Source organism: Nomascus leucogenys, unplaced genomic scaffold, assembly GCF_006542625.1.
Source record: "Nomascus leucogenys isolate Asia unplaced genomic scaffold, Asia_NLE_v1 Super-Scaffold_241, whole genome shotgun sequence".
In the NCBI taxonomy this organism is placed as follows: Eukaryota; Metazoa; Chordata; class Mammalia; order Primates; family Hylobatidae; genus Nomascus; species Nomascus leucogenys.
In genome coordinates this window covers 2,194,574-2,217,799 of record NW_022095767.1, presented here as the reverse complement: position 1 = coordinate 2,217,799, position 23,226 = coordinate 2,194,574, and the positions used below count along the sequence as shown (strand labels likewise).

The window sequence follows — 23,226 nt, the reverse complement described above, 5'->3', positions numbered from 1 at the left end:
GGAGGCTGATGCAGAATTGCTTGAACCCAGGAGGTGGAGGTTGCGGTGAGACAAGATTGCGCCACTGCACTCCAGCCTGGGTGACAGAGAGAGACTGTCTCAAAAGAACAAACAGGCGGTGGCTCACGCTTGTAATCCCAGCACTTTGGGAGGCCAAGGCAAGCAGATCACCTGAGATCAGGAATTCAAGACCAGCCAGGCAAACATGGTGAAACACCGTCTCCACAAAAATACAAAAATTAGCTAGGCCTGATGGTGGGTGCCTGTAATCCCGGCTAGTCGGGAGGCCAAGGCAGGAGAATCGCTTGAATCTGGGAGGCGAGGGTTGCAGTGAGCCGAGATTGTGCCACTACACTCCAGCCTGGGCAACAGATCCATACTCCGTCTCAAACAAACTCCCAAAGCTGTATATACATCTACCCTCTTCCCTTGCACACAGCATTTGTCTCAACATTGTGCATGCGTGCCCACCAATTTCATGTTCTGAGGGGCACAGAACCTGCAATCATAATAGCTCTTCTCAGAAACCAGCCAATGAATAGCAGGAGAATGAATAAATACTGGGGCATCTGCACACATCGGATCTTCTCACAGCAATCAGAACTCACAAATGACAACCAGCACAACCTTAAGCCTTGATCTCTCAAAGCTGAGGTTAATCCACACCCAAGACAGTGCATACCATGTGCTTCCCTACACGTGGAACAAAAACCAGCCAAACTAATCCTAGGTGCTGTTACAACAGAGGGTGCCTTTGTGGGAGGCAGGACAGGGTGGCAGGAAAAGGCACCTGGGGATGAATCCGCTATGCTATTCATTGATTTCAGTGCTGAGCATGAGTGCGTTCAGTTTGTGAAAGTTCATGAAGATGTACATGTCTGATTTTTTGCACTTTGCTCTATGTAAGTTCTATGCCAATAACAATTGAGGAAAAGAGACTGAGATATTAACTCCCGCTTATGGCCAATCTGTAGCAAACTTCCACCCCATAAAAGCAACCTCAGGAATACCGCCTTGTATACTGGGAATTCGCCGAAAGAGTAGATTTCAGCTACTCTTTCTACACACAAATACACAAAGGTAATTGCATCAGGAGACAGATATGTTCCTTTGCTTCATTGTAGTAATCATTTCGCTACATATATGTGCATCAAAACATCATGTATGCCTTAAATATATACAATTAAAAACAACACAGGCTGGGCGCAGTGGCTCACACCTGTAATCCTAGCACTTTGGGAGGCTGAGGCGGGTGGATCACAAGGTCAGGAGATCGAGACCATCCTGGCTAACACGGTGAAACCCTGTCTCTACTAAAAATACAAAAAATAGCCGGGTGTGGTGGCGGGCGACTGTAGTCCCAGCTACTAGGGAGGCTGAGGCAGGAGAATGGCGTGAACCTGGGAAGTGGAGCTTGCAGTGAGCCGAGATAGCATCACTGCACTCCAGCCTGGGCAATGGAGCAAGACTCCGTCTCAAAAACAAAAACAAAAACAAAAAACAAAAAAACCCACACACCTGGGTACAGTGGCTCGCACCTCTAATCGCAGCACTTTGAGAGGCTGAGGCAGGTGAATCAGTTGAGGCCAAGAGTTCGAGACCAGCCTGGCCAACATGATGAAACCCTGTCTCTATTAAAAATACAAAAATTAGCCAGGCATGTTGGTGGGCACCTGTAATCCCAGCTACTTGGGAGGCTGAGGTACATGAATCCCTTGAACCTGGGAGGTGGAGTTTGCAGTGATCTCAGATCACGCCACTGCACTCCAGCCGGGGTGAGAGTGAGAATTTGTCTCAAAACAAACAAACAAACACCCAACACTTAATAGATAAACAGGCAAAAAAAATACAATTTCAGCAGCCTTGGTCTCTGCAGTGACTACTCAGTTTTTTCTTATGATTTTTCATGATCTTTTCCGTGTGTAAATCCTCCTGGTTTGATCTTTGCGGATGCAGAGAGATACTGGCTATTTTGCCAATTTGGACCTGGGACTAGGAAGTTTAAGACACAATTAGGGCCGGGTGCGGTGGCTCATGCCTGTAATCCCAGCACTTTGGGAGGCCAAAGCAGGAGGATCATGAGGTCAGGAGATCGAGGCCGTCCTGGCTAACACTGTGAAACCCCATCTCTACTAAAAAATACAAAAAAAATTAGCTGGGTGTCGTGGTGGGGGCCTGTAGTTCCAGCTACTCGGGAGGTTGAGGCAGGAGAATGGTGTGAACCCAGGAGACAGAGCTTGCAGTGAGATGAGATCACGCCACTGCACTCCAGCCTGGGCGACAGAGCAAGACTCTGTCTCAAATTAAAAAAAAAAAAAAAAGACACAATTAGCTTACATATTTAATCATGTAGGGCAATTTCAAGGTACTGATGCCTCCCTCAGCACCTCAGCAAACTCCATTATACAGATACAAATGATCCTGCCTGGGATCCGGACAGCAGTCCTTTTAAATTTTACTGTGAAATTCAAATGAGCTGCAAAATCTTAGACCCTTTGAAATGACAGAAATGTCCTCTTCTTGACTTAGAATTGAAGGACTTGGAGTTCTTTTTTTTTTTTTTGAGTTAGAGTCTGTCTTTGTCACCCATACTGGAGTGCAGTGGTGTTATCTCAGCTCACTGCAAATTCCGCCTCCCGGATTCAAGCAATTCTCCTGCCTCAGCTTCTCGAGTCACTGTTATTACAGGTGCCTGCCACCAAGCCTAGCTAACTTTTGTATTTTTTTTTTTGAAACAGAGTCTCGCTCTGTCATGCAGGCTGGAGTGCAGTGGTGCGATCTCAGCTCACTGCAACCTCTGCCTCCCGGGTTCAAGCAATTCTCCTGCCTCAGCCTCCTGAGTAGTTGGGATTACAGGCGCCTGCCACCACACCCAGCTAATTTTTGTATTTTTAGTAGAGATGAGGTTTCACCATGTTGGCCAGGCTGGTCTTAAACTCCTGACCTCAAATGATCTGTCCGCCTCGGCCTCCCAAAGTGCTGGGATAACAGGTGTAAACCACTCTGCCCGGCCAGGACTTGGAGTTCTTAAAAATAATAATAACAATAAATTATGTTTGCGAGGCTGAAGTGGGCAGATCACTTGAGATCAGGAATTCAAGACCAGCCTGGCCAACCTGATGAAACCCTGCCTCTACTAAGAATTCAAAAATTAGCTGGGCGTGGCTGAGCGTGGTGGCTCATGCCTGTAATCCCAGCACTCTGGGAGGCTGAGGTGGGCAGATCACCTGAGGTCGGGAGTTTAAGACCAGCTTGGCCGACATGGTGATACCTCGTCTCTACTAAAAAAAATACAAAAAATAGCCGGGCGTGGTGGGGGGCGCCTGTAATCCCAGCTACTCAGAACTAGGGATGCTGAGGCAGGAGAATTGCTTGAACCTGGGAGGCAGAGGTTGCAGTGAGCTGAGATCACATCATTGCACTACAGCCTGGGCAACAGAGCAAGACTCTGTCTCCAAGAAAAAGAAAAAAAGAAAAAAAAATTAGCTGGGCGTGGTGTCTCAGGCCTGTAATCCCAGCTACTTGGGAGGCTGAGGCAGGAGAATCACTTAAACCTGGGAGGCGGAGCTTGCAGTGACCTGAGAGCATGCCACTGCACTCCAGCCTGGGCAACAGAGGGAGACTCTGTCTAAATAAATAAATAATTAATTAATTTATGTTTTGCTGGCCGCTCCCATAGGCATCCGGAGACACTTGTCTGGAAGGCGCCCAGGTGTGAAAACTCTCCCAGGTGTGTTTTCTGCAAACCAAAGTTCAAAACCACAGGCTCCAAACCAACCAGGGAAGTGGTGTGTCATCCTTGGCTGTCCTTTTGGCCTTTGGGGGATTGTAAAATTCCTATAGCCCAGGCTGCATACAACATCAGTGGAATAAAAATGTATAGGGGTGGGTGCTGCCATTAGTTTTTCAAATCTCCAGGAGATTCCAATGTAAGTTCAGGTTGGGATACAAATAAAGTACATTTCTTCCCATTTAAACTCTACTGGCTATACGTGAATGGTACGATTGCTCCGTAGCCTTCTCTGCACTTGGCATTGCTGTTTTTTCATTTTAGCCAAACAGAAGTGTATATGAATATCTCATAGTGATTTTTCATCAGCGTTTATCTGAAGCTAAACAGAATTTGGACATGTGTTCAGGATTGTATTGACCATTTATTTATTCTTTTTTCAGTAGTGGCTACTGAAGTTTTTCACCCATTTTGCACATAAATTTTTAGTTTTTTTTTATTTGATGGACATCTTTCTATTCTGTATTCTGGCTTGATGTACTTTACTGGATGCACATCATGCAAATATCTTTTCCGCTATGATTTTCTAACACCCATTTCTCGCTGCATTTTCATTAATAGGAGATCTTTCTTTTTTTTTTTCAGATGGAGTCTCACTCTGTCGCCCAGGCTGGAGTGCAGTATATTTTATCTGTATATTGGAGTTTCCTGGGGAGGCATTGGTACATTGAAATTGCCACAATGTGATTAAATACGTAAGCTAATTGTGTCTTAAACTTCCTAGTCCCAGGTCCAAATTGGCAAAATAGCCAGCATCTGTCTGCCTCCCTAAAGATCAAGCCAGGAAGATTTATACAATGAAAAGATCATGAACAATAGTAAGAAAAAACTGAGTAGTCACCACACAGACCAGGGCTGCTGAGATCGTATTTCTTTTTTATTAGTTCTGTTTATTTAATAGGTGTTTTTCTTTTTGTTTCTTTTTTTTTTTTTTTTTTTTTGAGATGGAGTCTCACTCTGTTGCCCAGGCTGGAGTGCAATGGTGCAAAATCTTGGCTCACTGCAACCTTTGCCTCACAGGTTCACACCATTCTCCTGCCTCAGCCTCCCGAGTAGCCGGATTACAGGCATGCACCACCATGCCCGGCTAATTTTGTATTTTTAGTAGAGACGGGGTTTCTCCATGTTGAGGCTGGTCTCGAACTCCTGACCTCAGGTGATCCGACCGCTTGGCCTCCCAAAGTGCTGGGATTACAGGCGTGAGCCACTGCGCCTGGCCGACAATTCAATTCTTATTTCCGTGGAATGCTTTCAAAGATGTTTGAAAGAATGGGAGGAAAAGTAAACATATCTAAAATGCTGATATTAACTGTAAATACCACCCCTCCACACACACGTATTAAATTCTTTTTCTACTAACACTCTGTGTTGGTAATACCATATTGGTTTCTGTATAAAGATTTAGAAATGCTTCAAATCCAGTGGGTGGAGACAGGGCGTTCCCTGTGGATTATCCGCTGATTGCATTATCACTCCCTTCCTCTATAAAAGAGGAGCCAGATGCAGAAGCCACTGCATTTTCCGGCAAGCCAAGAGCTGTCTGCATCTCAGGAGTGGGGTCAGCAGGAGGAACTCTACAGCTGCGTTCGCCTATTTTCCAAGCCTGACTATGCTGGTGAGTATGAGACCCTTACTGAATATTGACTGAAATAATGTCCATTTGTATTCCTTTTTCTTTCTGTAAAACATCTTTACAGTTATTAGCAAGTTGTTCTCAAAACTAGATGCAATCCCCAGCACTTTGGGAGGCCGAGGCGGGCGGATCACGAGGTCAGGAGATCGAGACCACGGTGAAACCCCGTCTCTACTAAAAAATACAAAAAATTAGCCGGGCGTGGTGGCGGGTGCCTGTAGTCCCAGCTACTTGGAGAGGCTGAGGCAGGAGAATGGCGTGAACCCGGGAGGCGGAGCTTGCAGTGAGCCGAGATTGCGCCACTGCACTCCAGCCTGGGTGACAGAGCAAGACTCCGTATCAAAAAAAACAAAACTAGATGCTATCTCGTGGAAAGTTATACCCTAGGTGTTAATATATGTTGAGTAATATTCAAGGTATTTTAATTTTTTGTCCATGGAGCTATCTGGGGATAATAGCCCCGATTTTTTAAAAGTCCAACAACATCACTAAGAAGGAAAAGAGGTATTATTTGGCCTTGCAGTCTTCAAATTGTCTCCCTCTCTGGAAAGTTCTTGAAGCAGAAATTGCTTGGTCCCTTTAAAAAGAATTTAGCTCTCTGGTTAAATATCATGATCAGTGAGTCCTTCCCTAAACTCACTGTCACGATTCATTGTAGTGAATTTCTTTCTTTTCTGTTTCTCTGTTTCTCCTCCCTCCATCCCTCTCTGTCTCTCCCTTCTTCTTCGTCTTGGAACTTAATTATATCTGATACCCTATCAGAAATTTGTTTTTAGTGTGTTTATTATGTCTTCCTTCTCACCAAGATGAAAATCAAGAGAGCGGTGATTTATGAAGTTTACTTCTGGATCAGGGGTTCTACCGCACAGCTGGGCACATCATAGGTGCCCTGTAACTAAGGGGACTAAATAATTTTCCCTCCAAACGGGAACGCCTTGGGTCGTGTAAGGGGTAGTATTAATCTAAATGGCAGGACAACAGAAATGAAATGAGAAGGACAGAAATGAAGGCTTTAAAATAGAAAGTGCCCTGATAAAGTTTGTATCTGAAACAGCTTTATGAGACTAGAGTCTTCCAATTGAGTTAGAGCAAGAAAGGATTTCAAATCTTAGGAGGCACCTAATCATCTTTCTCAGTATGTCATCAAAAGATTCTCTCATGGTATAATCTAGTTAATTGAGCTTTTAGAAACAGAAAGTGACATGGTGTTTCTGAGGTTTTTCTCCATGAGCAGGAGGCGTTCAGGTGAAGGTGGGATCTGGGTGTGGCAGTGAGTATTTAAGGGTTGGCGAGTGCACGATTTCTTTGGAGACCAGAGTCAAGGAGCTATGAAAATGATGTTGTGTCCTGAAGCACAGTAGAAAGAGATACAGAGAAATGTGAGGTCTTGGTTAACAGAGAAGTCTGGGGTCCCGGTGTCTTGTTGGGGATGGATTAGGAGGCACCAGCATGTGTGCAGCTGACTGTGGCAGGGAAGAGAAGAGAGGGGTGTTCTCCGAGGAGGATGAGGAGGGACAAAGTGTGGAACTGGCCCTGGGTCATGACCTTGAGCATTTAGTCCTTGACTCGCATCAGCCTTATGAGGTCCCAGGACCCAGTATCAAGGCCTGGAGCCTCTGCCAGCAGCAATTAGCATCACACGGAGAAATGCAGACTCTAGGGTCCACCCCAGACTTACTTGGGTTCATGTCCAGAGATCTGAGTTTAACAAACCCTGAGGATGTACACTGCCATTTGAGACACGTTTCCCCAGAAAGAGAGGCTGGTGGGAAGATTCCACTGAGCTGAGAAAAGCCCCCAGAGCTGATCTTCTCCAGCCTCCATTTGGTTGAAATTTCACATTTTCTTTTCTTTTGAAAGGGGAAGCTGGAAAGAAACATGATGCCCCGGGCTTTACAGAAGAAACGAGAAATCCACATGGCCCAGGCCCATCGGAGACGAGCTGCGAGGTCTGCTCTCCCCATGAGATTCACCAGCTGCATCTTCCAGAGGCCGGTGACAAGGATCAGGTCTCATCCTGACAACCAGGTCAGGCGCAGGAAAGGGGATGAGCACCTGGAGAAGCCTCAGCAACTCTGCGCCTACCGGAGAATGCAGGCCCTGCAGCCCTGCAGCAGCCAAGGAGAAGGTTCAAGTCCACGGCATTTGGAGAGCGTCTTAAGTATCCTTGCACTGGGGATGGCCAGAGAATCTCTGGACAGGGCTGGTGCTGAGCGTGTGCACAGCCGGCCCGAGCCCACCCCTGGGCAGTTTCCAGCTGTGGCAGGGGGGCCAACCCCAGGAGTGGGTTGTCAGCTCCCACTGCCCCTCTCTGGCCAATTGGTGACTCCTGCAGATATCCGGAGACAGGCCAGGAGGGTGAAGAAAGCCAGGGAGAGACTGGCCGAGGCCTTGCAGGCAGACAGGCTAGCCAGGCAGGCAGAAATGCTGACAGGTGGATGAAGTGCAGGACAAGGCGGTGCTGAGAAGCTGTGGGGTGTGGCCCCGGAGTTGGGGCGTGAGTCAGCGGGGACAGTCCTGGGTTTTGAATCCCTATCTTTTAATGCCCGTCCTCTTTCCTGCTATGAATTGTCACACTTTGTACTTCCTCACCTGTTCTTTATTAAAAGCATTTGAAAGGCAACAAGTGTAAGGAGTGGATGGTTTTGTGGTGAGAAATTGGGTTTCATAAGGCAAAGAAGGAGATTTTTATATGTATGTCATTGTACACCTCAATGTCTGTTTATCATGATTTTTATTAGTTTTTCTTTTCTTTTTTTTTTTTTTGAGACGGAGTTTCCCTTTCGTTGCCCAGGCTGGAGTGCAATGGCGTGATCTCGGCTCACCACAACCCCTTCCTCCCGGGTTCAAGCGATTCTCCTGCCTCAGCCTACCGAGTAGCTGGGATTACAGGCATGCACTACCACACCTGGCTAATTTTGTATTTTTGGTAGAGATGGAGGTTTCACCATGTTGGTCAGGCTGGTCTCAAACTCCCAACCTCAGGTGATCCGCCTGCTTTGGCCTCCCAAAGTGCTTGGATTACAGGTGTGAGCCACCGTGCCTGGCCTGATTTTAATTAGTTTTTCTATTAAATTCCAATTTAATTTTAAATGAAGTTCTAAAAAATAAAATTCAATTATATACTTTTTAAGCGATATGATTACATTACGTAATTTAATAAAGTACACTGATTTTAACATTAAATTTTTATTTTGAAATTGCATTTTCATTTTTATTTTTTAGATTCAGTGGTACATGTATTTGTTGATTTTATTAATATATTTTGCTTAATGGTATGGATTGGGTTTCTAGGGTACTCATTACCCAAACGGTGAACATTGTATACAAAAGGTAATTTTTTTTTGTTTTTACAAAAGATAATGTTTCAACCAAGAAGTAATTAAGTTATTCTATGCTGAAGGATCATTTAGTGTTTTGTAGTTACGTTTTTCCTTTTTTTAAACTTTCTTTTATTATTTATTTATTTATTTATTTATTTTTGAGAGAGAGTCTTGCTCTGTCACCAGGCTGGCGTGCAATGGCACAATCTCAGTTCACTTCAACCTCCACCTCCTGGGTTCAAGCGATTCTCCTGCCTCAGCCTCCCAAGTAGCTGGGACTACAAGCGTCCACCACCATGCCTGGCCAATTTTTGTATTTTTAATAGAGACACTGTTTTGCCAGGTTGGCCAGTCTGGTCTCGAACTCCTGACCTCAGGTGATCTGCCCACCTCAGCCTCCCAAAGTGCTGGGATTACAGGTGTGAGCCACCGTGCCCGGCCTGTATGCGGATTTTCAACTGCTGGTGGTGTGGGGTCAGTGCCCAGACCCCCAAGATGTTCAAGGTTCAACTGTATATGCTGATAAAAATGTCAATTCACTAAGAAGAAACAAAACTATGAAAATGTACTCACGAAACCACAGAGCCCAGAAATATAAGAAGCAAAGATGAACAAAATTTAAGGTGGAAAATAGATGGTTTTACAAGAGTTGGAGACATTAATATTGCTCTTGCAATAATGCATAGACCCAACAGATAGCAGATTAATCAAGAAATGGGGGATTTGAATAAACTATAGACCAACCTGGATGCAAAGCCTACCTAGAGCACTGCATTTAACAACAGCGGAGTCGTCATCCCTCTCAAGTGCAGTGGAACATTCTCCAGGATAGACCATATGTTCGGCCATGGGACAGGTCATAGCAAATTAAAAAAAAAACTGAAACTACACAAAGTATCTTCTATGATTGCTCTAGAAAGAAGCTAGAAATTCGCAATAAAAAGAATGCTGGAAAATTCAGATATGTGGAAATTAAATAGCCGACTGATAACCAATGGTTTAAAGAAGAATGCACGGCCGGGTGCGGTGGCTCACGCCTGTAATCCCAGCACTTTGGGAGGCCCAGGCAGGTGGATCACCTGCGGTCAGGAGTTCAAGACCAGCCTGGCCAACATGGTGAAACCCCATCTCCACTAAAACTACAAAAATTAGGCCAGGCGAGGTGGCTCACGCCTGTAATCCCAGCACTTTGGGAGGCCGAGGCGGGCAGATCAGGAGGTCAGGAGACTGAGACCATCCTGGCTAACACAGTGAAACCCCGTCTCTACTAAAAATACAAAAAATTAGCCGGGCGAGCTACTCGGGAGGCTGAGGCAGGAGAATGGCATGAACCCCGGGGGGGCGGAGCCTGCAGTGAGCCGAGATCGCGCCACTGCACTCCAGCCTGGGTGACAGTGAGACTCTGTCTCAAAAAAAAAAAAAAAAAAAAACAACTACAAAAATTAGTTGGGCGTGGTGTCATTCGCCTACAATCCCAGCTACTCCGGGGTTGGGGGCGCGGCGCGGGGGTGGGCTGAGGCAGGAGAATCGTGTGAACCTAGGAGGTAGAGGTTGCAGTGAGCCGTGATCGCGCCACTGCACTCCACAGCCTGGGCAACAGAGTGAGACTCCATCTCAAAAAAACAAAACAAAACAAAAAAGAATGCACAAGTGAAATTAGTAAATACCTTGAGAGAAATGAAATTGGAAACACAACATATCAATGTCTGTGAGATTCTGTAGAAACATTGCTCGCAAATTTTAACCTCTAATAGGTTTCTTCAAAAAAAGAAAAAAGATATCAAATTAATTATCTAACTTTTAATCTCAAGGAACTACAAAAAGAATAGCAAAGTAAATTAAAAGCAGGCAGAGAGAAAGAAAGAAAGATTAGAATGAATATACATGAAATAGAGAATATAAAAACTATAGAGAAAATCAGTGAAACCACAAGTTGGTTCTTTAAGATTGGCAAACTGGGCCGGGCGCGGTGGCTCACGCTTGTAATCCCAGCACTTTGGGAGGCCGAGGCGGGCGGATCACGAGGTCAGCAGATCGAGACCACGGTGAAACCCCGTCTCTACTAAAAATACAAAAAATTGGCCGGGCGTGGTGGTGGGCGCCTGTAGTCCCAGCTACTCGGAGAGGCTGAGGCAGGAGAATGGCGTGAACCCGGGAGGCGGAGCTTGCAGTGAGCCGAGATCGCGCCACTGCACTCCAGCCTGGGCGACAGAGCGAGACTCCGTCTCAAAAAAAAAAAAAAAGATTGGCAAACTGACAAACCTTTAGGTAGGCTAGGTAGGCTGTCCTCAATGACAGAGGGCAAATGCAAATAAATAAATTAGAGATGAACATGGAGACATTATTACTGACCTTGCAGAAATAAAAAAGGAGAATATAATGAAGTATACATTAATAAATTCTGTAATGTAGATGAGCAAATTCCTTAAAATGCACGAATTATTAAAACAGATCCAAGAAGTCCGGGCGTGATGGCTCATGACTGTAATCCCAGCACTTTGGTAGGCTGAAGTGGGAAGATCACATGAGGCCAATGAGGCCAGTAGTTCAAGACCAGCCTGGCAACATGGTGAAACCCCATCTCTACTAAAAATACAAAAAATAGCCAGGCGTGGTAGTGCACACCTGTAACCCCAGCTACTCGGTGGCTGAGGCACGAGAATTGCTTGAACCGAGGAGGCAGAGGTTGCAGTGAGCCAAGATCACGCTATTGCACTCCAGCCTGGGCCACAGAGTGAGACCTTGTCTCAAAACAAAAACAAAAATAAAAAACAAAGCAAATTCAGGAAAAAATACAAAGTTTGAATAGCTCTATAATATGAAAAAAGGTTGAATTAGTAATAAAAACAGTCCTACAAAGAAAAGCTCACAATTAGATGGCTTCACTAGTGACTCTGATCAAACCTTTAAAATACCCCAAAAAGTAGAAAAGGAGGGAACACATTGTAACTTATTCTATGAGGCCAGCATTTCACTGGTAACACACCAGACAAAGACATAACAAGAAAACTATAGACCAATACCATTAAGATAATAGATTAAAAATCTCCAATAAAATACTAGCAAATCAAATCTAATAGCATATTTGAAAAATTATATACCATGTCCAAATGGAAAATACCTCAGGAAAGCAAAGGACATTCAACTTAGTTAAATCAATCAGTGTAATCTACCACATTAATAAAAGGAAGAAGGCCGGGCACGGTGGCTCATGCCTGTAATCCCAGCACTTTGGGAGGCTGAGGCAGGCAGATCATGAGGTCAAGAGATCGAGACCATTCTGGCCAACATGGTGAAACATTGTCTCTACTAAAAGCACAAAAATTAGCTGGGCCTGGTGGCGCTCGCCTGTAGTCCCAGCTACTTGGGAGGCTGAGGCAGGAGAATTGCTTGAACCTAGGAGACAGAGGTTGCAGTGAGCCGAGATCGTGCCACTGCACTCCAGCCTGGTGACAGAGTGAGACTCCGTCTCAAAAATAAATAAATAAATAAAATAAAAATAAAAGGAAGAAAAAAATCATGATTTAAAAAAATGCAGCAGTTCATTTGATCAAATCCAATACTGTTTCATGAAAACACACTCAGAAATAATAAGAGGGAACTTCCTTAACATGATAAAGGGCATAAATGAGAAACCACAGCTAACATCATAATTGATAGCAAAAGACTAGCTGCTTCACCTCTAAGCCCAGTACGAAGACAAGGAGTCCATTTTCACTTTGTTATTAAACACTGTTCCGGAAGTTTTAGCTAGAAAAATTAGGCAAGAAAAGCAAATAAAAGGCATTCAAATTGGAAAGGAAGAAGTAAAATTATCCCAATTCCCAGATGACAAGATCCAATACATAGGCAATCTCAAAGAATCCACAAAAAATGATTAGAGCAAATTTTTAAGGCTTCAGGGTACAAGATCAATATGCGAAACTCACTTGTGTTTCTAAATATTTCAAATGAATTCTCCAAAGAGAAAATTAAGGAAATAATTTTATTTATAATAACATCCAAAAGAGTAGAACACCTAGGTATGAATTTAACTTAAAAGGTGAGAGATTTGTACTAAAAAGTAGAAAACATTGCTGAAAGTAATGAAGAAAGCTTAAATATATGGAAAGACATCCCATATTCATGGATCAGAGGACTTAGAATAATTAAGATTACAACACAGTCCAAAGCAATGTATAGATTCAATGAAATCCTTATCAAAATCCCAGTGGCCCTTTTTGCAGAAATGGAGAAACTATCCTATAATTTATTAATATATAGAATTTCAAGGTTTGAAACAATCTTGTCAAAGAAAAACAAAGTTGGAAAGCCCATGTTTTCCAATGACCAAACTTAATACAAAAATTCTGTAATCATAGGTGTGATATTGAAATAAGGATAGGGTCACAGAACAATGGGGTATAATCGAGAGTCCAGAAATAAACCCATATCTATAGCTAACTGGTTTTTGACAAGGGCACGAAGACCATTCAATAGGGAAAAGACAGAGTCTCACTCTGTCACCCAGGCTGGAGAGCAGTGGCGCAATCTCGGCTTACTGCAACCTCCGCCTCTTCGGTTCAAGTGATTCATGTGCCTTAGCCTCCCAAGTAGCTGGGATTACAGGGGCATGCCACCATGCCTGGCTAATTTTTGTATTTTTAGTACAGAAGAGGTTTCACCATGTTGACCAGGCTGGTCTTGGACTCCTGATCTCAAGTGATCCACCAGCCTCAGCCTCAGCCTCCCAAAGTGAAAAAACAGTATTTTTAACAAATGGTGCTCTTACAACTGGATATCCAAATGAAAAAGACTGAAGTGAGACCCCTACCTCATGTGGTATACAAAACTTAATGAAACAACAATTAACTGGATGTCAAAAATTGCTGGCCAGCTGGAGTGTAAGAGGCCATGTGCAAGAGAAACAAGGCTGGGCAGTCAACAATTCATCACTCTGGTTGCCAACTTCCAACCACAAGATGAGTGAGTAACACCATCTTAGATCATCCATTCGTTGACCAACATGTGGAACTCAAGCACAAAACACAAACATCATTTCCTCCTTTGTCAGTCATGTAAAAGGAATTGTTTCTCAGCAAACTTCCCATGCCCTGAAAGAGTAGTATTCAGTATGTGGATTGGCTGGCATCCCAGCTACTCTGGAGGCTGAGGTGGGAGGATCGCTTGAGCCCAGGAGGTTGAGGCTGCAGTGAGCTATAATCGTACCATTACACTCCAGTCTGAGTGACAGAGCAAGACCTTGACTCCAAAAATATTAAAAAATAAAAAAGGTTTTACAAACATTTGAGAACAGGAAATTAAAATTTTTAATAGTTTGGGGATACATATTTAAACAATGTTTTATGTTCTAATATGCTTACTTTTCCATTTTTCAATATTTTTTGAACTGCCTTAATGTTCTGGGGAAATGGCATGTTGTAGGTGGTCAATACATATTTCTTGAGTGAATGAATCTGTGTTTTGGACATCATAAATCATTCAGATTATAAAAGGGCAAAGTTATTTTGCAGTATATTTATGAGAATAGAGAACCATGCCGGTTTTTTTTCCTTTTTGAGACGGACTGTCGCCCAAGGCTGGAGTGTAATGGTGTGATTTTGGATCACTGTAACCTCTGCCTCCCGGGTTCAAGTGATTCTCCTGCCTCAGCCTCCTGAGTAGCTGGGCTCACAAGTGCCCACGACCACGTCCGGCTAATTTTTGTATTATTATTATTATTAGTGGTAGTAGTAGAGACAGGGTTTCATCCTGTTGGCCAGGCTCGTCTGGTCTCGAACTCCTGACGTCAAGTGATCCACCCGCCTGGGCCTCCCAAAGTGCTGGGATTACAGGCGTGAGGCACCATGCCCTGCCGTGAACCATGCAGTTTTTATTGAGTCTCCTTTCTCCCTCTAGTGGAGACAAATGAGACCACAGGGGTAAAAGACTGTGGCAAGTGTAGCTTGATGTTTATAGTAAGAAAAATCCATGCTGTGGGCGGGGCGCAGTGGCTCACGCCTGCAATCCCAGCACTTTGGGAGGCCGAGCCGGGTGGATCACCTGAGATCAGGAGTTCGAGACCAGCCTGACCAACATGGAGAAACCCCGTCTCTACTAAAAATTTTTGTTCCTACATTTTTGTTCTTACAAGGATGGGACGTGGTTGGTCTCATCTCCCGGGGACACCACAAGCGCTTTCCAGACTCCGGGTGATCGGGGTGGAGCTCCCAGTATGGCCTTAGTTAGTGTCTCCTCCTGACCCATGTTAACGCATGGGCGCCCCATGATGTGGTCTAGTGAGGGCCTCTCCCTGGAGTCAAGGGCCAGAATTGTGTTTATGAGACGTTCTAGTTCTATGGAAATGAGAAACGGGATCTCCTGTCATCGTTCACACAGTATTAGTGTCTTCCTCAGCCCCACAAAAGTCTACCCAACAGACGGCAGTCCCCGGCCACCATGGTGTAGACAGTGACTCGCAGGCTCCACACGCCCACCGGGGTACATCGTACTTTTGTCCCGGGGAACAGTTCCGAGGCTGCGTAAGAGGAGCTCCCACCTAAGGGGCTCAGCTTTCAGCCTACGGTGAATCTGGTATCAAAGCCAGAGTCTGTTGTTTCCATGTTGTGCTGAGCCTCCTCAGGGAAGTTCTCTGGCTTCAGATCCCTGTGGAGAATTTCCTTCTGGAAGCCTCACTGCATGGAATATCCTATTTGCTGGAACTTGCCTCAGGCCTCTTCCCCCTTCAAGTAGGAGAATTCGAGGGTGAAGTCAGATAGCTCTCCCGAGCTGGCTTAATCCATGACTAGCAACAGCCTGTTCTCGGTGCCAGCCACGTGAGTCTGATGATCTTCGGGTGATTAAGGGCCTTCATCATATGGACCCTGCAATACAGACATTGGGGGCTCCCTGCTGCCTGTTGGGGTGACCTCCACAGCCATCTTGGTCCCAGTGAGAATGTGCTGGGCCAGCTGCCTTGACTTCTGCAAAGCTGCCCTGGCTGATGACCTTGAGGAACCTATGATCATCAGTAAGGGACTCCTCGGAGGCAGAAGTGGTCCCAAGGCCCCGCAGCATGGTGACCTCTCAGCTACATATCTCAGCTAGGAATGCCAACTGAGAATACTACCCCTACAAACTTTGCTAACGAGAAGCAAGAATGACGCAGCTGGAGGTGTCTGCTAACATGTGAGGGCGACCTCTGGTCACCTCCATGCCAGGGACAACGTTCAAGGCCAACTCTCCCGTGGCTGCACCCAGGAACCGGATGATGTCATCAGGAATCATCTCTCCCGGCCTCTTGGCTCTGCTGACTTCCCTCTGAGTTGATGTCCTTCTCAGGTGGGCTCTTCCTCCAAGGTGACAAGATGGCACCCACAGCCCCAGCAGCCTAACGGAAATAGATCTTCTCCTCCCGGATGTTTCCAAGACAACGACCTGACCTTTGCCACCGAGTGTGTCACATGAGCAGGCCTTAGCCAATCACTGTGGCCAAAGAGGATGGGATCTGCTGATTGGCCAGGTTGAGGTCATGTGGCCACTGTTTCCATGGAAACTTGGGAGCTGCTCAGCTGTTTTCAGTTGGGAGACGCTGTGATGGCTGAGAGAGCAGGTTCAGGCTCGAAAGGTCACTACAACTGGATATCCAACTGCAGAATGACTTTGGACTCCTACCTCACAGGATAGAAAAAAATTAATGAAACAACAGTTAACAAGGGGCCAGAAAGTGCTAGTCTAATGCAGTGTATGATACACAAAAATTAACTCAAAATCGATTAGTGTCGTAAAGAGAAACCTTGAAACTAGAAAGCTTTTAGAAGCAAACAGAGGGTAATTTTTTATGATCCATATCTAAGGTCATAAAAACCCATAGTGATTTTAGAAATGACACCAAAAGTACAAGAAAAAAACAAAGCAGATACATTTCAGTTCACTCTTTATTTTCTACACTCTATGAGTTTTAACAAATGTGTAATAACCTGTACCTATCATTACTGTGTCATACAGAATGGTTTCACTGCCCTGAAAATCCCCTGTACTCCACGGCTTTAGATAGAGGTCTGGTGGTGTGAGCCTCGTCATTGATGTTTTAGGTGGTGGGGAATGTAGGTGTTTTTCAGTTACTATCCTCTGCTTTAGGTCAGAAAAGAGAGGAATTCCCCACCTAGCCCCATGTTTTCATAAAACCGTAAGTAATGAAGGAACCCAATACTGCAGGTGAAGAAATGATTCCTCAGGATATACTGATCCGTGGGATTACCATAGTAAAAATAACTAAGAAATAAGGAAGGAGATCACATTTTAGAACCCAACAATGCAGCTTGAATTCTGCATGGATCTTGAGCTACTCATTTGGACTTTGTGAATTCAGTGTGAATGCTGCTTCCCAGGCAATGGAGGACGCATGCACTTGCCGGTGCTCGTACACAAGGGATTGGCGTGCAGATGTGTGCGGGCCGCACAGGGAATGTTCTGCAGCTGCCCTGGGCCCAGGGTGTGTGAGGCTGCCCCCGTGCCATGTTGAACTTCAAAGGGTGTGATGCCGGAATGTTGTTGGCTGAGTCCGGACTGGCATGAGCCCTTCTGATCCTGCTACCTCACACCTTGCCTGGCGTCATCCCAAATGGCGTTTGTGCAAATGGCTTATTGACACGGGCTTGGAACTAAATCCACCCAAGAGGAGGGGGTCCCTGGGACCTTGCTATCTGTGGACTTGGATGGAAATCATAGTGCCTGGGGTTGGAAAGGATGACCCTCAAACATGTTTTCCAACTCGTGTTTTTCTTCTAGATGCAGGACCCTAGATGCAGAGCCCCAGGGCATAGAGGATTCCAGATTCTTACAGGGGATTGGAGTCAGGGCTGCGAGGGTGGGGGAGAGATTTGAGTAGTTTCTCCATTTCACAGCAATAATTACCGCCCCCCACCACACACACATACACATACACACACGATATATGCGTGCACCTGTCTGGTGCTGCAAGTTCCCCCTTTGCTCAGACTTAGGGTTTTGCAGACACTTCTAAGGAAACAAAGATGTTCCCTTTAATTTTTGTCTTCTTGCTCCTGAAGCTTCTCCTCCATGTGTGCAATATGACTCATCCCTTCTTTCTTTTCTTTCCTTTTCTTTTCTTTTCCTTTCCTTTCCCCTCCCTCCCTCCCTCCCTCCCTCCCTCCCTTCCTTCCTTCCTTCCTTTTCTTTCTTTTTGTGTGATGGGGTTTCACTCTTGTTCCCCAGGCTGGAGTGCAGTGACGTGATCTCGGCTCACAGCAACCTCTCCCTCCTGGGTTCAAGTGATTCCCCTGCCTCAGCCTCCAGAGTAGCTGGGATTGCAGGTGCCCACCACCATGCCTGGCTAATTTTTATATTTTTAGTAGAGGCGGGGTTTCACCATGTTGGCCAGGCTGGTCTTGAACTCCTGACCTCAGGTGATCCACCTGCCTTGGCCTCCCAAAGTGCGGGATTACAGGCGTGAGCCACTGCATCCAGCTTCCCACATTTCTTAAATCATCTGCATCATAAAATATGGTGTTTTAATTATGTACTATCTGGTTGTTCCTCATTTCCTGGACATGTATGAGTATTATCTCCCAGACTAGATTGCTTAGCTCTGTGGAGGCGTGCACCTCAAGGCATGTTCTTGCGAAAACCCACTTCCCCCATTCCCTTCCTGTGGTTAGAACGCTGGGTGCAAACAAGTAATTACTCTGTGTTTGGCTATGAATTATAACATAGGGCATTAGATTCCCAGCACCAGAGGATTCTTTTTGTTTTTTCTTCTTTTTTTTTTTTTTTTTTTTACATGGTCTTGCTCTGTCTCCCAGGCTGGAGTGCAGTGGCACATCTTGACTCTCTGCAACTTCTGCCTCCTGGGTTCAAGCAATTCTCCTGCCTCAGCCTCCCGAGTAGCTGAGATTACAGGCGCCCACCACCACGCCCAGCTAATTTTGTATTTTTAGTAGAGACAGGGTTTCACCATGTTGGCCAGACTGGTCTCGAACTCCTTACTTCAGGTGATCTGCCCGCCTCAGGCCCAGCTGGATTAATCTTTAAAGAACAAGTTAACCAAAAAATAGGATCAAACATAATAAGCATACATATTTTGTATATATGTAAAAATGTAAATGCACTAAACAATGCTAGGTAATGTTAACGGATATATGTGCTTTGTATATTATTACATGCTTAAATATTATTAATATGTATTTGGATGTATATAATGTATGTGTATGAAATTCAGAATAGAAGTATATACACCGAATAAATAATGATATTTGCCTGCTCTGGGAAACAGGGGGGAGAGAAACTGGATTGTCTGGGGAGCCAGTGGGAGACCACTTGTTTGTAAAATGTTATTTTTAAAAGACTCAAAGTGACTATAATCAAATGTCAGTAATTGTCCATTCTGGGTGATTGGAATATAGATGTTTGATATATTATAATTGCCTGATTTAAAATGTAAAAAATAGGCTGGATGCAGTGGCTCATGCCTATATTCCCAGCACTTTGGGAGGCTGAGGCGGGTCGATCACCTGAGGTCAGGAGTTCGAGACCAGCTTGGGCAACATGGTGAAACCCTGTCTCTACTAAAAATACAAAAATTAGCCAGGTGTGGTCGTGGGCACCTGTAATCCCAGCTACTCAGGAGGCTGAGGCAGGAGAATCGCTTGAACCCGGGAGGCAGAGGTGGCAGTGAGCAGAGACCACACCACTGCACTCCAGCCTGGGCAACAAGAGTGAAATTCCATCTCAAAAAAAAAAAAAAAAAAAAAAAAAGAAGAGAGAGAAGAAAAGAAAAAAGAAAGAAAGAAAGCAGTTGGCATCAGTCATATTGCACACATGGAGGAGAAACTTCCGGAGCAAGTAGACAAAAATAAAAGGGAACATCTTTGTTTCCTTAGAAGTGTCTGCAAAACCCTATGTCTGAGCAAAAGGGGAACTTGCAGCACCAGACAGGTGTATGCATATATCGTGTGTGCATGTGTGTGTGTGTGTGTGTGTGTGTGTGTGGTGGGGTGGGGGCGGGGGGGAATTATTGCTGTGAAGTGGAGAAACTACTCAAATCTCTTCCCCACCCTCGCAGCCCTGACTCCTTTCAGCCAAGCCTCCTCCAGTCCCCTGTAAGAATCTGGAATCCTCTGTGCCCTGGGGCTCTGCATCTAGGGTCCTGCATTTAGAAGAAAAACACGAGTTGGAAAACATACTTGAGGGTCATCCTCTCCACCCCCAGGCACTATGATTTCCATCCAAGTCCACAGATAGCAAGGTCCCAGGGACCCCCTCCTCTTGGGTGGATTTGGTCCCGGGAGCCCGTGTCAATAAGCTATTTGCACAAACGCCATTTGGGATGATGCCAGGCAAGGTGTGAGGTAGCAGGATCAGAAGGGCTCATGCCAGTCAGGACTCAGCCAACAACATTCCGGCATCACACATCACACCCTTTGAAGTTCAACATGGCACGGCGGCAGCCTCACACACCCTGGGCCCAGGGCAGCTGCAGAACATTCCCTGTGCGGCCCGCACACATCTGCACGCCAATCCCTTGTGTACGAGCACCTGCAAGTGCATGCGTCCCCCATTGCCTGGGAAGCAACATTCACACTGAATTCACAAAGTCCAAATGAGTAGCTCAAGATCCATGCAGAATTCAAGCTGCATTGTTGGGTTCTAAAATGTTATCTCCTTCCTTACTTCTTAGTTATTTTTACTATGGTAATCCCACGGATCAATATATCCCGACGACTCATTTCTTCACCTGCAAACTTGGGTTCCTTCATTATTTATGCTTTTATGAAAACATGGGGCTAGGTGGGGAATTCCTCTCTTTTCTGACCTAAAGCAGAGGATAATAACTCAAAATCACACTTGCATTCCCCACCACCCAAAACATCAATGACGAGGCTCACAGCGCCAGACCTCTAAGGCCGTGGAGTACAGGGGATTTTCAGGGCAGTGAAACCATTCTGTATGACACAGTAGTGATGGATACAGGTTATTACACATTCGTTAAAACTCACAGAGTGTACAAAATAGTGAACTGGAATGTATCTACTTTTTGTTTTTTTGCTTGTAATTTGGTGTCATCTCTAAAATCACTGTGGGTTTTCATGACCTTAGATGGGGTCATAAAAAATTACCCTTTGTTTGCTTCTAATAGCTTTCTAGTTTGAACGTTTCCATTTATGACACTGATCGATTTTGAGCTGATTTTTGTGTATCATATACTCCAGGAGACTAGCACTTTCTGGCCCCTTGTTAGCTGTTGTTTCATTCATTTTTTATATATCCTGTGCGGTAGGTGTCCAAAGTCATTCTTTTGCAGTTGCATATCCAGTTGTAGTGACCTTTCCACCCTGAACCTGCTCTCTCAGCCACCACAGTGTCTCCCAACTGAAAACAGCTGAGCAGCTCCCAAGTTTCCATGGAGACAGTGGCCACATGACCTCAACCTGGCCAATGGGCTGATGCCATCTTCTTTGGCCACAGTGATTGGCTAAGGCCTGCTCATGTGACACACTCAGTGGCAAAGGTCAGGTCGTTGTCTTGGAAACGTTCAGGAGGAGAAGATCTATTTCCGTTAGGCTGCTGGGGCTGTGGGTGCCATCTTGTCACCTTGGAGGAAGAGCCCACCTGAGAAGGACATCAACTCAGAGGGAAGTCAGCAGAGCCAAGAGGCCGGGAGAGATGATTCCTGATGACATCATCCGGTTCCTGGGTGCAGCCACAGTAGAGTTGGCCTAGAACGTTGTCCCTGGCATGGAGGTGACCAGAGGTCGCCCTCACATGTCAGCAGACACCTCCAGCCGCGTCATTCTTGCTTCCTGTTAGCAAAGTTTGTAGGGGTAGTATTCTCAGTTGGCATTCCTAGCTGAGATATGTAGCTGAGAGGTCACCATGCTGCGGGGCCTTGGGACCACTTCTGCCTCCGAGGAGTCCCTTACTGATGATCATAGGTTCCTCAAGGTCATCAGCCAGGGCAGCTTTGCAGAGGTCAAGGCAGCTGGCCCAGCACATTCTCACTGGGACCAAGATGGCTGTGGAGGTCACCCCAACAGGGCAGCAGGGCTCCTGCAGCCCCCAATGTCTGTATTGCAGGGTCCATATGATGAAGGCCCTTAATCACCCGAAGATCATCAGACTCACGTGGCTGGCACCGAGAACAGGCTGTTGCTAGTCATGGATTAAGCCAGCTCGGGAGAGCTATCTGACTTCACCCTCGAATTCTCCTACTTGAAGGGGGAAGAGGCCTGAGGCAAGTTCCAGCAAATAGGATATTCCATGCAGTGAGGCTTCCAGAAGGAAATTCTCCACAGGGATCTGAAGCCAGAGAACTTCCCTGAGGAGGCTCAGCACAACATGGAAACAACAGACTCTGGCTTTGATACCAGATTCACCGTAGGCTGAAAGCTGAGCCCCTTCAGTGGGAGCTCCTCTTACGCAGCCTCGGAACTGTTCCCCGGGACAAAAGTACGATGTACCCCGGTGGGCGTGTGGAGCCTGCGAGTCACTGTCTACACCATGGTGGCCGGGGACTGCCGTCTGTTGGGTAGACTTGTGGGGCTGAGGATGACACTAATACTGTGTGAATGGTGACAGGCGATCCCGTTTCTCATTTCCATAGAACTAGAACGTCTCATAAACACAATCTGGCCGTTGACTCCAGGTAGAGGCCCTCACTAGCCCTCATCATGGGGCGCCCATGGATTAACATGGTCCAGGAGGAGACACTAACTAAGGCCATACTGGGAGCTGCACCCCAATCACCCGGAGTCTGGAAAGCGCTCCTGGTGTCCCCAGGAGATGAGGCAGACCACGTCCCATCCTTGTTGGGAAAATATATGATGATACCGTGGCCTGCTATCAGATCCTGGGCTGCAGGATACCCGAGGTGTGGGGCTCCATCATCACAGTGAAGCTCCTGCCTTCAGCAGATCCTACTACTTGCCGCCATTCTCCCCCATCACCTGAAAAAAACTCCTCTAATGAATGTTAAACTTCTACTGGAAAAAGGTGAATAAATAAATAAGATATAGTCGCCTTTGCCAACTCTGTGTTTCCTTTTTTTTTTTTTTTTTTTTTTTTGACAGAGTCTGGTTCTGTCATCCAGGCTAGAGTGCTGTGGCACGATCTTGGCTCACTGCAACCTTTGCCTCCCAGGTTCAAGCAATTCTCTTGCTTCAGCCTCCCAAGTAGCTGGGATTACAGGCATGCGCCACCATGCCCGGCTAATTCTGTATTTTTAGTAGAGACAGGGATTCTCCATTTTGGTCAGGCTGGCCTCGCACTCTTGACCTCAGGTGATCCGCCTGCCTCGGTCTCCTAAAGTGTTGGGATTACAGGCGTGAGCCACCGCGCCTGGCCAGAAAACTCTGTGTTTAAGGTAAGTAGTTAAAGCTGTGACCTCCACAACAGGGATTTTTCTTACTATCGTCAAACTGCACTTGCTGTTCTGTTATCCCTGTGGTATCATTTGTCTCCACTAGGGGGAGAAAGGAGACGCA

At 45.7% G+C, this 23,226-nt stretch overlaps 1 protein-coding gene across 1 annotated transcript; it reads left to right on the top strand.

Annotated features, from left to right (window-relative positions):
- Positions 1-4,598: 4,598 nt before the first annotated feature.
- LOC115833528 (methyl-CpG-binding domain protein 3-like 2) lies at positions 4,599-7,865 on the top strand. Its single transcript, XM_030807684.1, has 3 exons — positions 4,599-4,608; positions 5,320-5,405; positions 7,284-7,865. Exons 1-3 carry the CDS (start codon positions 4,599-4,601, stop codon positions 7,863-7,865), a joined length of 678 nt encoding a protein of 225 aa, XP_030663544.1.
- The last annotated feature ends 15,361 nt before the right edge of the window (positions 7,866-23,226 follow it).